This window comes from Leuresthes tenuis, unplaced genomic scaffold (genome assembly GCF_036924035.1).
Source record: "Leuresthes tenuis unplaced genomic scaffold, fLeuTen1.0.hap1 SCAF_11, whole genome shotgun sequence".
Taxonomy (NCBI): domain Eukaryota; kingdom Metazoa; phylum Chordata; class Actinopteri; order Atheriniformes; family Atherinopsidae; genus Leuresthes; species Leuresthes tenuis.
The window spans coordinates 3,804,495-3,824,189 of record NW_027325365.1 but is presented as its reverse complement, the minus strand read 5'-3'; the positions used below and the strand labels follow the sequence as shown (position 1 = coordinate 3,824,189).

The following is a 19,695-nucleotide window of genomic DNA, read 5'->3' as shown; positions in this document are numbered from 1 at the left end:
ATTGACACAATTTTCATTGTTTTTTCATGCTAATGAGCACAAAAGTACTCCAAAGACAAACACAGTGTCACTGTATTTCATCAAATAGTCGCTTCTTGATTGTTGCATTGCATTTACTATGCGAAAAAGTCTACATTTAGAAGTGGAACTGATTGGAAGAATGAGGAGCAAGTCCAGTACTAGTGCCTCAAAGAAACTTTACTTTGCAAACCTAAACTTGCATTCAGTCGCTGTTTCGTTGATGTTTTACACATTTTAAACTACTTGGTTAAGGTCAGGTATGAAAACAAGATGGTTAAGGTTAGGAAAACATCATAGCTTGCATCAAAACACTCTATAATAATGTATCGCGTCAAAATCCCTGGATTTCTGGATGCCAAGTCCCACCATCGCAGCAGCGATGGAGCCTATCCCAGCTTCTGTTGGGGTAGAGGTGGGAAGTCCCACCCCTTCTGCCGAATACACAAAGATTTCTGTTATGCAAGTATTTTACCTGGAACTTTTATTAGATCCTGGTGGATTAGCAGAAAGTAAACTGTGGATTCATCCACAAAGGTAACCTGTAGCTGGTCCTCTTTTTGGGAAATGTTTTTGCCTATTTTATTTCCTTTTTGACATTTACTGAGCCTTATGAGGGCATAGCTGCATTGTCAATGAACACAGGCCAAGAGTGTGATGATGTCAGCTGAAAACCAGCGAGCAACAAACATTGTCATGACTTTTTTCCCCCAACCATCACCTGTAAGACAAAGAGAGAGTGTGGGCAATCTCATTTCATTGACTGAATGTATTTTATTGTAAAGCTATAAGGAAGGAGTAATTACAAGATACCGTTTCTTTGATTTGCTCAGCAAAAATAAAAAGACCACATTTTCCAAAATTCAAACATGCGAATGCTGATAAAAGATGAGGCTCAAACAAACACATCACCCAACTTCCTCCAAGAAAATCCAAAGACCAAAAAACAGCAAAACAACTCAACAAAACACAATGTGGGCCTGGACGAACATGAGAAAACAAAAAGCGGTAAAGCCGGTGTATGATCGGAGGAAGCACGCCGCCATCCTCCTCTCTGAGCCTGACTCATCACTCCTACGTTTAATAGAGCCTACGGTACTTTCCACAATATAATCCTACAGGTTCAGGGTCAGATTTCCTTCACATCGTTTGAATATATATAGTTTTTCATCTGCATCTTTTAAAAACCTACACTTGCATGTACATAAAACTGTACAAAAAACAAGGCATCACTAGCATTTGTCCTATATAAATATAACCAACCAACATTTAGAATACAAACGTGGACTTCCTGTAAAGACAAAAAGTGATTCGGCAGCTCTGTCCTGCTGTTTTCTTTTTCTGATCTGAATAGGAAAAGAATATCCACCACTGACAAACTCATCATCGGAGATTTCTTTTTGTCTGTTATCACCGAGATCACAGCGACTTTGTCTCAAATATTTCTGAAAACCGCACGATAGTTCAGTAGCTTAAAGTGTCTTCACCAACTCCTGTGCACATTTAACTTTTACAGGCTCATAAATGATCAAATTTCACAGCTGAATTCATCGATTCATTTTACGGCGCACGCAGTAGCCCATTTAGAGCTCCATGAAATTAATCCAAAGTGACAAATATCTTCATGAAATACCTAATCATATGCTAATATATTCAGTAATATTATGATACAGAGATAATGACTTTTTTTTCCTTATCTCAAATTTTCAGGCCTCATCCTATGTTTTTGACATAATTATCACATTTTTACTTTTATATCTTTTGTTTAATAATTAAGGAGATAATACCTGTGAGATCTCTGTCAGCAAAGGCTCGAATTTATTTATCCAAAGTAGGTAAAAAGCTACTGTACAAACTGAATTATAGCAGACCGGTCTGGGTCAGATCTGGCATCAAGCCGGCACTTCTGCCCTACTGCTGGCATGGCAAGTGGTAAATGAATCGGATGTGGGCCAGATCTGTCAGTGGTGGCCCACAGCTGGCCCATTGCTGGCCCATGTGTGGACCAGCTCTGGCAAACCGGATCTGGGCCAGTAAAGGGCCATCATTATTTGCGATATGTGGTCTAAATGCAATGCATCATGTGGGCCAGAACTGGGCCAGACCAATTTTGCTATGTGGGTAGCTGTGATCTTCAGTCCATCTCATTCGGTGTGAATAGGTTCTAGTGTATGTGTTGCTCGTGACTTTTTTTAAGGCTAACTGTCTCATGCTCCCAGAATGCCAAACAGTCAATAGTTAAATCTTCAAACGAGACAAACTCTTAGCTTTTTAAACTCAGTCTGACAGTCTTGACGTTCCTATTTGGGGGTTTATCGTGTTGGGTTTGTGTTATATTTTGAGTTGTTCAGCCACGATCGAGTAATGAAAGAGAAAACACAGAGTCCAGTCCGCCTGCTCAGAAAAATGTCATAATTTACATCGCCGCGTCTGGTAAAAAACAGCAACAACCACTTATATTCATACAGTATGTCTATAGCAGTGTTGATTCCATAACATTGATAAAAACAACTGCGACAACAACAAAAATGTATAATATTTATAAAGTTGGCTTGTTTCATGCTCAGCTGGAGCCTTGTCTTCAGAGACTCCAGCCTCAGTATAATACACAACCAAAAACAGCAAACCACTCTGAATTTAACCACATGACTTCATGTAGAGCGAGTCCGCTGCCCTCATGTCATCACTTTGGTTTTAATTTAGACATTTGCACCGATGAAATTTCAGTCACATAATTAATGATGATAAATCAAGTGTTTTATAATTTGTTTTTCCTGGAAAACACACAAAAATGACTCTTTATAACTCACATGCGTTTGGGGAAGTGAAGTAACTTTCAAATCCAAAGGAAGCATTTCATTGGCTGCCGAGCTGATGCAGAAAGGTAGGCGGAGTCTGATCAGGCCACTGGAGCTGACCAATCAGAGCACACTGACCCATTCGAGGAGGAGTGGGCAGCCCCCCCAGTTTTCCTTTTCAGTAATTAAATGTTTGATCTTAAAAATGCTGTTTTGAACCTTTCTAGGAAAGAAAGAAGAAATTTAGCAGCTTAAATATATGAAACAGTTTGGAGATAATAAGAAGGCGACACCCCACCGTTAACAGAGCTCATGCAGCTGCGTTTTTCTTTAAAGTGTTCTCGTTAAATCGAAATTTTCTGTCAAAAGACAGAAAAGACTGTGAAAAGAGGAGCTTGCTGACTTGATGTTGCGCCACAGTGGCTGAGGTGGGAGAGGCGCCAAGCTGTGAGACCATTGTCCTTTTTCTGAGGTACTTTGGTGTATTATTGGAATTAGTGAACCAAATTAAAACATTAATTTAGTTGTTTGTCCACGTTCCTGGTACATAAAGTTGTCATGATATAAAAGACTTGTGACATTGGGTTAAGGGTCTGTTCACGTGACCAAGATGGTGACAGAATCCCTCTGAAACCAAGTTCTGATGTAACGAACATCAGATCTTTGAGTTGAAGCCATCTTAGCTCCGTATTAGCACTGAAACAAACTCTTTCAGACAAATGTAAGCTGTCTGGGTCGCACACCCATTCCTTATTTTAGCTTTTCATACAGCTAAAGTTGCCCTTCTTTTTCCCAGTTTAACTAGGATTGCCACTCTGCCAATTCCTTTGAGGGTTACCCCAACTTTTGAATCAAGCGTCCTCTGGCTCCTTGAAACTGAATCAATGGGGTGGAGACTGAAATATCTCCCTGTGGAGTGGGAAACCCATTCAGGTTGTCCATATGTCATCAGTTGTCTCCTTTTTCTTGTGTAAACAACCGCTGTTGTGAACTCTAATAAACAGTTTTTATTCCAAAATTTGCATTTAAGTGAGTGTTGAACTGACCCCTTTTTACAAGATGATTAAATCCTTTTCTATTTCCAGTCAAAAGGCTTCAGAGAGGCTTTAAGTTTTAAGTTATCTATTTGCTAACAGGATGGTTAAATGAAAAAAATCTGTGTAAAGCTCCTTCGAAACTGCTTCAAACTACATGTGAAACAAAGTTTTTCAGGATTTAGCTGACAGATAAAAGGTAGTTCAGAGACCTGACAGAATCGTCATTATTTCCCTTCATTTAACAGCTGCTGTGTTTTACTTCTGTGACTCAAACATCGTCATCAATGCAAATGTCTCAAATATACATAACAGTGATTACACAAGAGGCCTAAACTGGTTCCACACTAAATATCATTTGACAGAAGAGAGAGAAAAGATGAGTTCACTGAGTCGTAATGTTTCTGACAGACGTATAACATCTCTGACAGACTGCGGAGGGACAAGTGTGAACATTGTTGCACCAAAAACATTCATGTAGAAGCAGATCCACCACACGGCTGAACTCACAGATACAACTGCATGATTCATAAAGAAAGCAGAAAGCTGGATCTGAGTTGTTACAAAATGCAGCCTGCGTCTCAAATTGTACACACACTTTAGTCAGTTAAATGATCTGCAGCTGCTCAGAAGAAGATAGAAACAAAGCTGCATTCATTTCATGTCTAACGTGACCGTCTCATGTTGCATTTATCATTTACTTTCAATCTTATCTACAGAAACCTAAACTAAGATCGAGAGGCTGAGGCTGAAACTGTTATCTGACAGCTTTAAGATGCCAACAAAGTTGAGACTCTGTCTGTATTTTAGGAAACATGACTTTCCTGTTAAGTTCAGCAGTGGATGCCATACATAAATAATGCCTGTCAGTAGTAAACCAGTGTTTTCCTAAAAATAAACCAGAGCATTTCCAGGAGAGATTTCTGCATTTAAGTCATGAATCAGTAAGTCTCTAAAGTGTTTCAGGAGTGAACTACAGTCGTGCACTTTGGGTGTTAGTCATAAACCAAGGATAAACCGATGTGTGTTGGTGTGTTTTACAGTTATGAAAAGCATTTTTTAAACAGAATTTTACTGGTAAAACAGTTTTTTTGGACGTACATCAAGCTGCTCTCCTTCTCAGCTCTGACCTGTACTCATATTTCATCTGAAATATATGATTATAAATCAGGAATAAAAGCGTTTGTCGACTGCTTTGCTGCTCGTTTCACTTTGTCCATCTCACAGGTTAAACGTGTGATCTTTAAAACTGTGGTGATGTCGGAAATATATTACTCTGTCACTAGAAAGCAGCGAATGTTCATGCAGAGCGACCGGCTCAAGTCCTGACTGCAGACACACACATAGGGGCTGTCAGAGGGTGTGACAGCAGGTCTCCCAGGGGCTGATGGGTAGCTGAAGGGGGTAGGATTTCCACCAGGAAGCAGGAAGTCTTTTTCTGACTTTTTAGACCATTTTAATGTTTACAGACCTACAAAAGTCTGGACATACCTACCCGTTCAAATGAGATTTGTCCAGTTCAGATATTATGTCTATGACAGATATTCTCAGTCTGAAATATGTTGAAAAATGTTTTCAAACTAAAAACATTTATCTGCCCATTTCTTTCTCAAATGTTGATAGTTTTATTGCATGTTTACACGCTAAGCTGCTGTCAAACATGCACCTCGGGATGCTTTTCTATGACAAACTGTGACACACAAAGCAGTGCTGGTTCCTAATTTTACAGATATTCCCAGACGACCTTGTTATTACATTGATAAAGAGCAGCACTGCTCAGTCTTTAACCTTATTTGCTGCAGCACCTGAACTCTTCTGAATGCCCACTACGGTGGTCTGGGTGAGGACAGCGTTCACAGGAGAAATGAAAGATGTTTTTCTCCAGCTGATCTATGTTCGTTACTTTAAGAGCAAAAATCCCTTCAGTGGAAGTATCATCACACCACTGTGTTTAAGACACATAAAGCACACTCACATGCTGAATCCAATGCTGTAAGAAGTCTTTGACCTTATTAAATACCTTATTTTACGTACTGTCCACTCTAATGTGAAAGACATTGTCGCTCTAACAGATCTGATGATGTAGAAACTGATTTTTGTCTCTCCCGGTTTCGATTGGACGAACGTCACTCTGGATTTTAAGGGCACAATCGAGTCCGTGTTTGGCGATCACATCTGGGGGTAACCTGCAGTTACCTTTGGCAATGCATTGTACTTAAATGCCTTTAAAAAGAAAAGAATAAGCTTTGCCATGCATTTTAATGTCTGTGACAAACAAATCTTGGAGTGAATGTTTGCACAAACGCACAGACCTGCTGTGTGTGTGTTCGTGGTCTCAGGTTCTCCTTTGAGGTAAAGCTAACAGCAACGGGTCCACCAAAGGTTACCAGGGGTTAGCAGAGGTTGTTTCTCTTCTTCTGAGGTTAATTGGTGCCAAAGAGTTTAGGTTAAACTGACACCATGTGACCTCCGGCCCTCTCCTCTATCTTCGCCTTACACAGCACAACACACAGGCCACCTGGGAGTCCACCACCTGGCCAGGCAGCGGCCAGAGGAGAATAAAATGAGTCTGAAGGGTGGTGAGGGGAAAGGGAAGGAGGAGAGTGGATGAGGACCTCCATGTTGTGCCTGTAAATAATCAATCAGAGCTCTGAGCAGGGGCGTTAAATCACCAGAGGATGACGGGGAGCGCGAAGGACTGCAGCGGCGCCCATGAACTCTAAATCTCCGTCAGATGGAGGCTGAATGACGGCTGAATGATGGTTGATATATGTGCCTTACTCTTTCTGAACAGGCAGGTATGTCGACCATAAATCAAACCACCTTCACAGATGGGGGGGATTGTGTATTGAAACAAGCCAACGACCACATACAGCCACCACGTCAAGTTCCACACAAGCAAAAACTAATGCATAAACAATACGAAAAAAATAAGTCTGATGTGAAACGAGTGACTGCCGCGGGAAAATCAACAGAGGAAAGTAGAGGAGTGAAACAAACCAACAGGCTCGCCGAAGCAGATTGTTTGCTTAATAAAACGAGACGCGACCCCTCCCTGACCCGGCTCGTGGCCCCGATTTGCGGTCTGTTTACTTCTGAGGCGTTTCTGCGTGCTTTGATGTTCTCCCTGCGATTATAGAGGCTGGATGCTCACATCAGAGAACACAAATGACAAGTCAGTTACGCTCACACTCAGCCGTCAAGACTTTTCTGCCAGCATGAATGAGACAGTCCTACTTTCCAGTGTCAGGATGAGGCAGATATGGATTCCTGCTTTTATTCCATTTCACATGCACTAAATCTTATGATAGTAAACATTAACCCTGTGATTCCTATAGTGAGCCAACCTTGGAGATTCCCATCTTAATTCCACTGAATGTGTTACACTGCTTTACAACTTCCCCAGATGTTGTCTGTGTCTTGTCTCAGTCCTCCAGGTCTTCCTAATCCTACATGCTTAAAAAGAAAGGCCCAACCGCAAGGCCTCATGTCACCATCATCTGGTTCTCCAATCAGAGCTTTGGGGGCATTTCATATTCCTCCATGAGCCCTACTTCTTGATCCATAAAAGAAAAGAGGTGATAGGGCTGAAGGGAGACGTTCAGATCCACTTCTTAGTGATTGTTGAAGAGCCTCATGTCTCATCCATGAGGTCTCTACGGTTGTAACTGATTTGCGCAAAGTTTCAGAGTCATCTAGGTTGCAAAAACTCAACAAAATTGTTGCCGTTAATGTAGCACACACATAAGGAAAGCTCTTAAAACTGTTGAGCTTTCATCAAGAAACCTGGAAAAAACATAATTTTGTTTTAAGTAGATCACTTCAGACCCAGCAGCACTCAGACAAAAAAAGCTTCACCAAAAGGGGGGAAAAAGCACCCAAACACAAGCTGAGTAATGCCTGGTGCAGCAAGGAGTGCACAGACCTCTGAATAAGAGATACTCAGCAATATCCACACAAGTGCACGAGTCCAAATGCATGTCAAAGATAAGGGATACCCTACCAAGTAAAGACAGATTCTGGACAGAGATGATAGATAGTCTGAAAACAGAGTAAAGGAACCCAGCTCCTTTAAACTCAAAGATACATCTCCTCACAGAGGTGGTGGGATGGCCATCAAATATTCAACGAGGCTCGACTTCCTTTCTGGGCGGATTCACCTGAACAACTCACATGATGGGCAGAAAGTGCTGGGTCAATGACCAATGACATGTGATCTAAAGAACCCCAGAAGTTTAAATACCTGCAAACTACAGAACCCTCTTCAGTCAAGTTAAATGTTTAATAGAACCACAGAGATTTAAGATTAAAACCTACTGTAAATACTTCATCCATCCCATCCTGCATGTGTGCATCTCGGTTTTTCTCTCGATTGTAACATTGATTTCATAAACTGTAATAACTCAGCCAGTCCAGACTGAGGTGTTTAAGATGCCAGTCAGCTGGGGAAATGCTCTCTTAAGCACCTTAACAGACTCTTCAACCCAAACAGTTCAAAATGTATTTACCCACTCAACACAACTTCACTCCAGAGAACAGGGATGATCTGAGTGGAAGTGAACTCATCTCCCCTCTCTGGATGATTTCTTGCTTGAAGAGTTAAAGACCAACTGACTTGGTCAGGAGTTTATTTTTTACTCTCTTACTGAGATTTTCCTTTCATCCAACCAGCCTCAGCCAGTTTAAGTGAAATATCCCATTATCCTCAGCAGCCATTAACATGCAGCCCAGAACGAATGAACTTCCAAACCAGCATGCTTTTACGGGCGCATATTATTGCAAGTAATGTTTCGAGCCTGGGGTTGTAATTAGTTTCTGCGCTGTGTTGTGTGGAGGGGGTGTTAGTGGACCGAAGCCCGTACAGGTGTCATTAATCCTGCCGTCCTGTGCGGCTGCAGCACCGCAGGAAGTGCCGGTCGCCTCCCCCGCTGCACACAGCTAACGGCTTTAATAAATACATCTGCTAAACACAAACGACTTGGCCTCAAGCTGGCGAGGTAAAGAGGTGGGAATTAACGAGCGGCGACACTAAACAGAGAGCTCTTCTTCAAGCTCAAAAACACCGCAGGGAAGCATTCACCAAAGTCACCACAGAAGCACGAACAGTTGCAGTGAACAGAGCAGTTAGGATGTTCTGGAAACTGCCGCAGACTTTTAAAGCTGCCTGTCCATTCTGTGGCCCACTCAGGCCTTTCTCCTCCTCTGAAACCGATGTTCCTAATTTAACTCATGACTCAGTCCTTAACAATGTTTGGGATAGAAAAGCTTTAACTTCTTCCATCATCGTTGCAACAGATTTCCATGATTTTTATTGGTCAGATTCCTGCTCCCCAGCGGATGAATCGCTCAGATTTCAACGAGAACTCAAAATATTCTCTGATGTCACAGCTTTACTGAACCGGGAATAAAAATAAAGGTCATTTTCATTCATTGTTGTCTGGTTGTCTGCAGTCAAACGATGAACAAGGTTTGGTTTCAAAGTCCTCAAACTGAAACTGGAAAATGACTGAATTGATCAATCAGTTGTTGGAATTATCATTAATTAATTTATTCATCTAATTAATTGTGTGGATGGACTAGTTTCTGCTTGGAAACAAACAGTTCAGGGTGATGTTAGCAGGACTTTAAACCTTCCTTTAAACCATTTCTAACATATTTAAGTGTGGTGGTTTACTACTGACAACAGCATGGATGATCTGTCTGCTGATTCTGGTTTTGGGAATACATTTTTCGGTTCTGAGTGAAATGGTTTTGGTGCACCATCGATGTTTTCACCCCCTCGTAAACTCAAATTCCAGCGTGTTGTGAAGTCGTAGAGAAAAAAAATAAACTAAAAGTCTTTGTAACTCGGCACCGTTGGTGATGCTCAAGAGTCCAGATTCCTGCAGAGTGACGGTGAACGCTGTGATGTTGCTTCTCCGTGCACGCTTAGATTTCCAGTCCATCAAAGCGATGTCACGTGAACAGATCCCGGCTCAGAGCCACAGCAGTCTCCTCTGTTTCTGTCTGTAGTATTTACAGCTCTGTACATTGAAAAAAGACCTTTTCACAGCAAACATAAACAGAACTGAGAAGGTTAAGCTCCAGAGGTTAGAAAACAGCTGTGTTTCTGCAAACATCTCCTATTAATGATGAGCTGTTCTAGAAAAACAAGCCTGGTTGATTTGATGCAACTTGGCTTAAAAAATGTGATTCCAACTGTCTCCGGAGTCAACAGAGAAAAATTAAAACTAAGTTCAACAAAAATTGAGGATAGATAACATTACACAGTATACTTAAGTAGGATTTACAAGAAGTTCTTTCCCTTCTCCCCCTGAAGGTGTTTTTTCTTTTTGTGTTCATCACAGCAACAAAGCCTAAAGCAACGCACAAAAATTCAACTCAAATACGTGAGTAGCTAAATAGTTTCCCATGAAATCATCACAACGATGAGGTGTAGTTTACATTCCTTCCGCAGCAGCACAAACTGCGTGTTTTCTTCAATTTAATTTATTCTTTTTTACACTGGATTGGTTTCTAAAGGGTGTGGTGGCGGTGGCAGTGGGCAAGGTGGGGGTCTAAAGCCTTGTTTGGTGATGCAGTTATAAAAAGGAAGAAGGGTAGAAGAAGTCGGTGCTACGGCACAGCGAGTTATAGGCACAGGGGGCAGCTGTGAGGGGTTGGACGTGTGGCGATGAACGGTGTCAAGGATGATTGGTGGGAAATGGTTGGAGGTTTTAAGGTGGAGAACCGCACCCTCACAGGTAGATCTCCCTCTTAGCGGTCTGGCCGGTCGGGGTGGTAGCTGAGTGGTACTCCGCCGCCTGGCTCAGCGGGATCTCCTCCAGCCCACAGTCTTTACCGGATGAGTCCCCGCTCCCGGGGTAGGCACTGCTGTAGGGTGTCATGAACCTCATGTTGGCCACTTTGGAGCTGCTGCCACCAGCACCACCCCCGCCCGTTCCACGCTCCTCCGTCATCATGGGCTTTGGGCTGCCGTTTGCCATCAGCTGCTCCTGACCATCCATCTCCTGGTAAGGCACGAAGGTGGAGAGCGTCGGGGCGTTCTTGGAAACTTTGCGGTTGGGGGAAGGCTGGCCGGGCATCCAGCAGGAGTCGGAGTGGCCAAACTCGGTGCACTCGCGGGTGCAGTTACCGGTCATCGCCACGTCGGGAAGAGACCTGAGGTCTGCAGAGAAACAAACAGATAAAGAAGAGATGAGTTACCTGGACACAACGGAAGCTGTGAGACAGAGGTGGAGATGAGCTTTGTGGCCACCATGAAAGAGGCCCTTTATAACATAATCCGACCTGTCGGAGTGCAGTTTACATCCACCCAACGAATGCTCGTCCAAAAATAATCAATCTCCCTTCCTCTGGATTCGTAGAGTTCATTGACTTGTTCAACAGGATCTCAGTAACTCTGTTGTGCGATTGACTTATGTAGAGCTTTGAAGAATGAGCCTTTAATTACATTTGCAAACCTGCTGAATTAGATTTGGAGGAGCATGCTGCTGTGCAACGTGCACTTATGAAGCACGTTTTTTTATCAAAGGGGCTGAGAAAGGACTGAGAATGGGAATACTCTGTGAGTCATTTGTGATGTTCTGGACGACTTTTTACTGTATTTTACTGCACATTGAGATTCATGTCAGTTTCTGGTTCGCGTCTTTATTTCATTACACTGTTTTTCTGCTCGTTTTGTCCATGGATGTCTGCTTGGGCTGTGATTTTTATCAAATGCAGCAGAACATTTCCCTCGATATTCAACCAATAAAAGTCAAAGTTGACTGTAAATGGCACTTGACAGAAGACAGACAAAGGTTTCCCTCTCACTAAAGTTGCTGTTTGTGTGTGCAAAGATCTAATAAATGTCCTTTTGTTCCCATCAAAAACTCTAAAGTGTGTGCAGAGTCACGGCTCAAGGCTGGAGACGCTAATTAAAACTGTCATTATCCTTTCATTTACACATAGGGCTGTGTCCATTTGAAGGGAATCAATCAACGCTCACTGTTTTCAAAGTCATTAATAGTTCACAAAGTGCCAGGATCATCGCTCAATTTGTTGCTAAAAGATGAAAACCAAATCAAACACAGGGTGCTGAGCATGAAACAGGATCAGCTGCATTAAAGGAGGAAAAACAAACATGCTCAGGTTCGTTAAAACATTATCAGTGACGCACGAGCATCTAATGAAGGCAAAAATAACACAAATCCAATTGCTTTTCTCTTTACCTGCGTGAAATGGCACAATTAGAGATGACGGATAAGTAGAAATACTAGATTTCCGTATCTTATATGCAATTTTTTTGCTGTTGTAATCCATAGTTTCGGAGCGAGAGAACGGGCAGGAAAAAAAATCGCAGCTCAGAATGGAAAAAAGGTCAGAGATGAAAGCAGAAATATCAATGCATATGCAGAGAGTAACCTTTCTTCTGTGCGTGACATTAGATCGTTCTTTGGTAGTGGAGGCTGGAGCCTTGCGGGGGAGGGGGGTGGTCCTCTTGGGGAGTGGCACTTATTTCTCAAAATGCCCTCCGCTTCATGCATAATTGAAATTCATTGCCTCCTTTTTGCAAAAGGAGCTACAGTCGGCTTTTCTGTCTGTTTGCAGGTTGATGTGTACGTTCTAATCCCGGGGAGTGCTGAGTAGCTGCCGACTACTTCTCCCCCTCCTCCTTCTCCTCACTTTATTCTCACAGCTGCCGTGGATTTTGGGTTTTAAGCACTTCCCATGCAAAACCAAGGTGCTTGCAAAAATGTTAAGTCATGTGCGAGTGTCTGAGTTCAGAGCAGCTGCTTAATAAGTGCTTTGCTTGTGAAGGTGGTGTCAGCAGACGCTTACAGAGCACGTGCTCCCTCAAAGCTGCAAACTTTACTCTGCTCAGCAGTCGAGTTCAGCTGGGCCACGGCCTGCAGGACGACTAACGTGACTTTTGGAGGCTCTTCCATAATCCCATTTCTACTTCTGTCTCCAGCAGCAGTGCATCCTGCTTCGGTTTGTCAGCAGTTTGTCTACATTTACAACTACAGAACAAACAAATATTGACCTGTTTGACCCATAAGTTCTGCTCTCCATCTCTAATGTCTGGAGTTTTTGTGAGTTTAGTCTGAAATAAACTTTCAAACTGACACATGGTCTCACTCTTCAGTCTCGTTTTGTTCTCTTTACTTGGCTCATTATCTATCTTAGTTCTGTTTCTTTTTAAATCATCTTGGCTTAACATTTACAGGAAATGTGTTGCTGCACAGCTCTTAAACAGGCAATTACTTTACAGTTCCACAATCGAACTGACTGTCTTTTACAGAGTTTCTGCTGAAACTGTATTAGAACAGAGTGCGAGAGCCTCACAAATACTTGATTTTCCATTAAATTAATTCTGAATCTTCAGCGTCCCATCATAAAACCAGACAGTGCAGTCTCCTTCAGCCTGTCCTTTGGCCTAAAAAGCTGAACCTGTCTGGTCATTAAGGTAAGAACGAATCTATTGGCGATACTTTTAAGATACATCGAGTTTTGTTCTTCCAAGGACTGATGTCTGAATTTGGCACTGTACACAATGGGTTGAATAGCAGGCAGTAAATACAGAAGAGACTCGGGGCCTTTCACTATTACGGTCTTAATCTAAAAGTCCATGAACCACCTCAGTCTGAGTAAAGCGATTCCAAAGCTTTGTGTCATACCCTCTGACTTTGTATTATCTGCGTGACTTTGTGCTGACCCATCGGAGTCCAGTTACAGATGTTCCTCCTGATGCACTCACCACTTTCTCTCTTCGGGTTCGTCACTTGTGAACTTTGTGACACAGATCGCAGTCTGTCTCTGACTTCTTGGTAAGTGAGGACGTTTGGAGCAGGGAGACAGAAAAGAAAGACTTCAAGCCAAGAAACCGGTTTAACCTCTGACTGGAGAAACGATTTTGTGCTTTTGAAGACACTGTTGCAGGATTTAGTTGCATTTAGATTAAGTTAAGACTAAAAACTACTTGCTAAGGTTCAGCAACCGAAATACTCAGCCCAATAGGACACCAAGATTTAGTATTACGTATTAACAGGCTTGTAATAGCTTTAAGAACGTAATCTATCCAACTCCTTCGATAGTAAGTGTTGTCCAAAGTAAACATAACCTGGTTTTATGTGTGAATGTAAGTGGCAGCACTCTGAAAATGTAAACCTGTCTGTAGATCTAAGCACAGAGTTTACCACCAGGCTGATGGGGGCCATGTTCCTCCTAATCAAGCACACAGAATAATTGGCTTTGTGTTTGAGCTGGGGCTAATTGGTGAGTTCAGCGGGGGAAGAGTTTGGGCAGTACCGGTGGGCGGTAGCCAAGATGTGGGATCAATGATGGCTCTGGTCAGTGCGGCCTTCCTGCAGACTCCTGCAGGTGCCACCATGACTCCTTTGGCCGAGATCTTCATCAGAGATGTTAGGAGGGCTAATATGTTGCTGCTGACTCGGCTATTTTTAATGCTGCTGACCCTCATTAGTGAAAAAAGTGAAGCATGAATTTTATTATCTGAGAACATTGGCACCTCTGAAATGAAATTCTTTTGAACTGAAGTAGTCAGAAATTCTAAGAGTTTGGGACGACTTTAGCTTCAGGCTGTCTTTCTGTGTATTTGTACAGAAAGAGCAGCTGTGGTTTGTTGCACTTTGGAGCCTTCTGGAGACTAAAGCAGCTTCCCCACAAGAGAGTACTGGACATAAAACCCTTTAACAGGGTAAAAGAAAAAATATGACAAAAATAAATGTGAATCTAATTTCACATGTGAGTTGTCTTTGGGGATTTTGAGGATTATATTTTACTATGAAACGAATTAGCTCTAAATGACTGGCTCAGTGTTCATGATATTTACTTAACTCATTGTTGCTCCCCAGAGGATGAGCCACTTTTATATTTGTGGCCTCATTTCTCTCTTTAAATATTTCCATCCACAAACTCTAAATGGAGCTACATCATGAGAAGGGTTCAGCCTGCAACGGATGAGGGATGAGGGTTGTAATCAGCTCTCCGGTCTGTCACCTATCTGTGAGTAAACAGTGTGATTATATCCACATCACTGTTTGCTGCAGGGCTACTGGAAGTCAGCAGCACCATTTTGATCCCAGTTGGGTTTTTGTCTCCTAAAAATTCTTATCATGTCATTGAGAAGTAACTCCTTATTTTAAGTTAAGGTGCATTTCGACCAAAAAACACCCAGAACTTGAACGCACTGGGGCTTTGCTCAAGAAGACAAAAGATGGTTCCAGCCCTGGATCTTTCCATTTCCATTTAGGCCAAAAGTACAAAGAAGATTCCCTTAAGTGTTTCTCACGTTTTTATGATGAATTTCTTATTTTTTTCAAACACAAACAAATATTCCTCTGGTACAACGTAAAGTCAATGGATTTTCCTAGCTGTGGTGGATACTAAACGCGAGATGACATAGACAGAGAAGCGAAGTATGACACTAGGAGTACTCAACCAATCAGAAATTTTCAGTTCCTAAAGTACTAGCTTCCCACTTGTCCCGTTTCTGGAGTAAAACATCTCCTGCAGAGCTCTGTTTAGTGGACGGATCAGTGGAAAGGACCCACAAAAACTCAGGAAAAGGTTCCTGCCTGTGAAATTCCTCTTCGAGAGGAATAAATAAACGACACTTGCCCCATGCTACCGGCCTTATAACGGCCAAACCATGAATAGTGCTGAATATGTATTGGAAATTGAAATCTTTTGATCCATGTCATTACTTACTCAAATATTAGCTTTAATATTTCAAGGCGAATGTCTGAAAACCTGATGACCAAGATGGTCTGTTACGTGGAATTACCTGGGAAGTTTTCCAAAGAAACCATTTGGAAAAGTGCATGCACTTTAAATTAATACTTGTAATTAGATGAAGCATGAGGCTAATGTGAACAAACAAGTGGAGCCAGTCAGTCACTGTTGTTGAGCCTTTACTAACAGCTGCATGTAGGGGCTCTTTCTCAGTTTTAATCCATCTTGATCCTAATAAGTTGTTACTTTTGATTCCAATAAAAAGAGGTCTAATGTTTAGAAAACTTGAAAAGATATGTAGTTTTTGGTGTTAACCTCACATGAATAATCAATGATTCACATTCATCAACAGCATAATCATACCGGCAGGTAATCAAGAACACATGGCCGTGCAGAAAACAGCCTTTATCTGAAAATGGCAGCCATAAGGAGGTCCTTTCGTGATTTTTCCAGGACCTGTCTGAGGGTGTTTCCATTCCCAACCTGAGCTGCAGTACAGAATGCAGATCGGTCAAAACATTATGGTCACAAAGGGACAGTTTGGAGCCTGGCAAGATTGATTTTTTTCCCCTTCAGAAGTCTTTACAAAGTCCAAGCCTTGATGTGTTGGAGCTGTTTTAGCGGCGGGGGGGTGTAGGATCATGATGATTTTGCTGCTCACTGTATACACACAGGCTTGTGGGCGCCACGATGACAGCAGTGATTAACAATCCAACCTCCCCAGGGAGACAAACATCACAAAACTCTTTAGTTTAAAAAGTTCCCTGAAGCACAAACAGTAAAACTGCTGCAGCGACGGCTTCAGCTTTCCTGTCAAGACTTATGAGAAGTCTGAAAAGTTCTGGGGTAGCCCCTGGAGGAGAACGTGCTATCTGTCCTCCTCTCTACAGTATCCTTGGTGAGGCGAAGCTGCGGTGCTGTCACGGGGCCGTAGCGTTGAATTGGAGGTTGCCACTATTAGTCAGGGCTTTTTAAAATGGAGTAGCCCTCCTGAGTTTTTCCCCCAGTTGCCCTTATCTACACTCCTGAGTTCCAGTTAACCCCAGGGACCCTCACTCACCCCGTTGGCCCCTCTCTTTGCATAATACACTCCGCTACCTTGGTCACCATTTTCCGGTCAAACTAATTAGATTTCAAAGTCCCTGCTTGGGAAGATGTCAGTTGTATGAAATGGAAATAATTTCCAGATGAGTATCTGACATTTTACGCTGTCGACTAGAGTAAAGAGCCCAGGCGGATTGCCTCTCTCTTCCCACTTATCCCCTTCCTCCTCTTCTTCCTCCTCTTTTCCGCTCCATCACTTTAGTCGCAGAGATATGCTAAATCCTTTTTCTTCCCCTCTCGCCGCTCAGTCTGGGGTGATAAATTGAAGCAAATGTACACAAAAGAGAGGCTCTATTTTTTTCCTGCTTATGCTTGAAGTGTTAATGTGTTTAATTACTTTGAAGCTGGCTTTTTTTATGTGTGTGTGTGTGTGTGTGTGCGGGTGATTTGTGTTGTAGTGAAAGCTGCAAGAAAACCTTCAATTTTCTCTGCCTATGACAATAGCTCCAATTTATCTTACGGGAACAATAGTGGAGTGAGAGGAGGTGCAGCTCCTCTGAACACTCAAAGACGTTCAGGAGAAAGAGAAAGACGTGACACAGCTTCCCCCGCCGCAATCAGTGGCGACGCCAGCCCACACACCTTAGTTTTACCGACAGTTTACAGACTTCGACTCATTCCCCGGAGGCTCTAACCAGGATGTTGACATGAGAACAGGCTGCATTCATATTCTCTGAGGAGCTGCTTGTTGTTGTGCCAAATCAGGTGAACACAGTGGTATAACGTGACCAATTTTCAAACACGCGTGATGTGCAAAGGTGACCAACAACCGTGTTGCTCAAAGGGTCATGGGACAGTCAGGCTGTCATTTTTACAGCCTGTCACGAAACCAAAACCTAACGTTCAAACTTCCTCACAAATCTTTGCAGGTTTAAAGACCACCAGAGATGACCAGGTGAAGCTTCTCAAAGCTTTGCAGCTGTTTATCTTGAAAAAGGGGTTTAATTTCTACAGATTTATCAGAACTCAGCTGTGAGACTTTTATTGCACACATTTTAGCCTAATTGCACTGTTTTAGAATTGATCTAAATCTACGTCAAATAAAATAATCTTGTGGCATGAATAGATTATCATTGCAGCAGAGATTAGTATTAAAAGGTTTGATCAATGCCTGGAGACACGCTGGAAAACCTGCTTTTCTTATAATATCCATTTCTTAATCATCGCTATGCCTTGACTACTTATTCTGTTTTTATTCTCAGTGTTACAGGCTTTCAGTGACACTCCACCGTCTCCCTGAATAAAACCCTGAACCACGAGGGTGGAACTACCTTCCCAGCAGAACATCATTAGAATAGACTGATGTTCCTCCTATAAGACATTATTCATTGTAAGCAGATATTTTTTCCATGAATAACAATAGTAAAAGTCTTTATTTGTGTAACTTATGGAAAGACACAAAACCCAGCAGACACACACACTGCTGTAAACCTGAATCTGTATTCAGCATCACACACACTGCCTCAGTTCACTGATGCTGGTATAACACACACACACACACACTCCTGTCTTTGGTGTTCTTCCCCTTTAGAGTTTCAGCGGGATCCTGCTGTATCAGTGTGTGCTGTACTCTGTGTTCCCATAAAGATTTTACAATCATCAGCTTTTCTAGAACTCTCCTAACCTTCCCTCTCATTGCACTGATGTTAGCACTCTCTATTCATGTGGAACTCTCTTGGATAATGTGTTTCCATCTCCTACAAATGGACGCATTAGCGGACACTTTTACAATAGCTGGAATGTTTTGCTTTGTGGCCTTTTCATGAAGTTTGGGGCAGAAATCCATAATCTTCTAAGTTATTTTTGTAGCATTAGTGGCAGGTCACATCCAGCTGAAAGCAGACCAAACTGTGTTTATCAGACTGAATTTTATACTAAAATCTGTAGTTTCTTGTCATTTCTGATGCTACTTTAGTCACTTGTGTGTGTTAGGTCTGTGCAGATGTATTCAAATCAATGTAATCATGGCTGTCAGAATCTTGCTGTGCAACAAGAAGACACATATTCATCTCATGTCACTGCATGAGTTTAGCCAGATGTTCTGGTTACAGGTTAAAGGTTAACTTCACCTTAACCTATACAGACACATAACATATGAAGACGTGAAAGCAAAAATCCATCCACATCATCCCTCTGCTCTGTCTCCAGTCATCGGTCCATAACACTATACCTTGCAGTTTCAGTGTTCTTACTCAGCTTGAGTTTTGATTTGTCAATGTGTCGACTTTCCCGTCTTTTATAAGCGTTCCTGCAGCTTAATGTCCACTTTTCAAGTCTTAGTAGTGTTCACTGTGCCAGAAATGCAAACAAAGAGGAAGGAAGGGCTGGTGGAAGGTGCTAATTCATGGACCTCCGTGCAAGAGATCGCTGTTTTAAGACTTGTCCTGCTCAGAATTTTCTGTTATTACACTTTTCTACTTCCCTCTGACTCGTGATTTCTTTTATCCTTCTCTGCTCTCACCTGTAGATTGTTCAGGGTTAGCGCTCAGATGTTACAAAATACATCAGACAGTTCCTAAAATCTACACTTACAGCTTTCACAATTGACGATTTATAGCTCGTGAAATCTGGGATTTCAGTAGGAGGTTTTTTTTGTGTTGTTTTGTATATTTAGCAGACAAAGCAGGACTCGACATAGATTACCAACACCAGGTTACTTTAAGACATGCTATGATGTTTTCCGAACCCTAACTGAGTCATTTTTAACATCCAAAGTAAACCAAACAAAGGTGAAAGGCTAAGAGAAAACATTCATCATCGTTGCTTCAAGGGTGGAAACACTTCCAACTTGGCAAAACACTTAAGGGCCAAGCACCAGAGCTGCATAAAGAGTTCAGAGAACGACAGGTAATAACTTATATGCCCATTAAAAAAAGTCACATTCAGTGCTAAAAGCAACGTCAGCTCTCCACAAAAGTAGCTCTGGAAAAAAATTAAAGCTGCACTGCAATTAGAAAAGCTTGTCTTTGTGGTATTTTATTCTATTTACTGATGCATAGTTT

General features: G+C 42.1%; 1 protein-coding gene across 1 annotated transcript in view; it reads right to left on the bottom strand.

Moving 5' to 3' along the window:
- Window positions 1-7,667: 7,667 nt before the first annotated feature.
- LOC140317691 (protocadherin-1-like) overlaps window positions 7,668-19,695 on the bottom strand; it is a 208,883-nt gene continuing 196,855 nt past the window's right edge. The window contains exon 5 of the mRNA XM_072395171.1: window positions 7,668-11,018. Within this exon, the coding sequence (XP_072251272.1) occupies window positions 10,588-11,018 (431 nt within the window). The 3' untranslated portion in view covers window positions 7,668-10,587. The remainder of the gene's footprint in view (window positions 11,019-19,695) is intronic.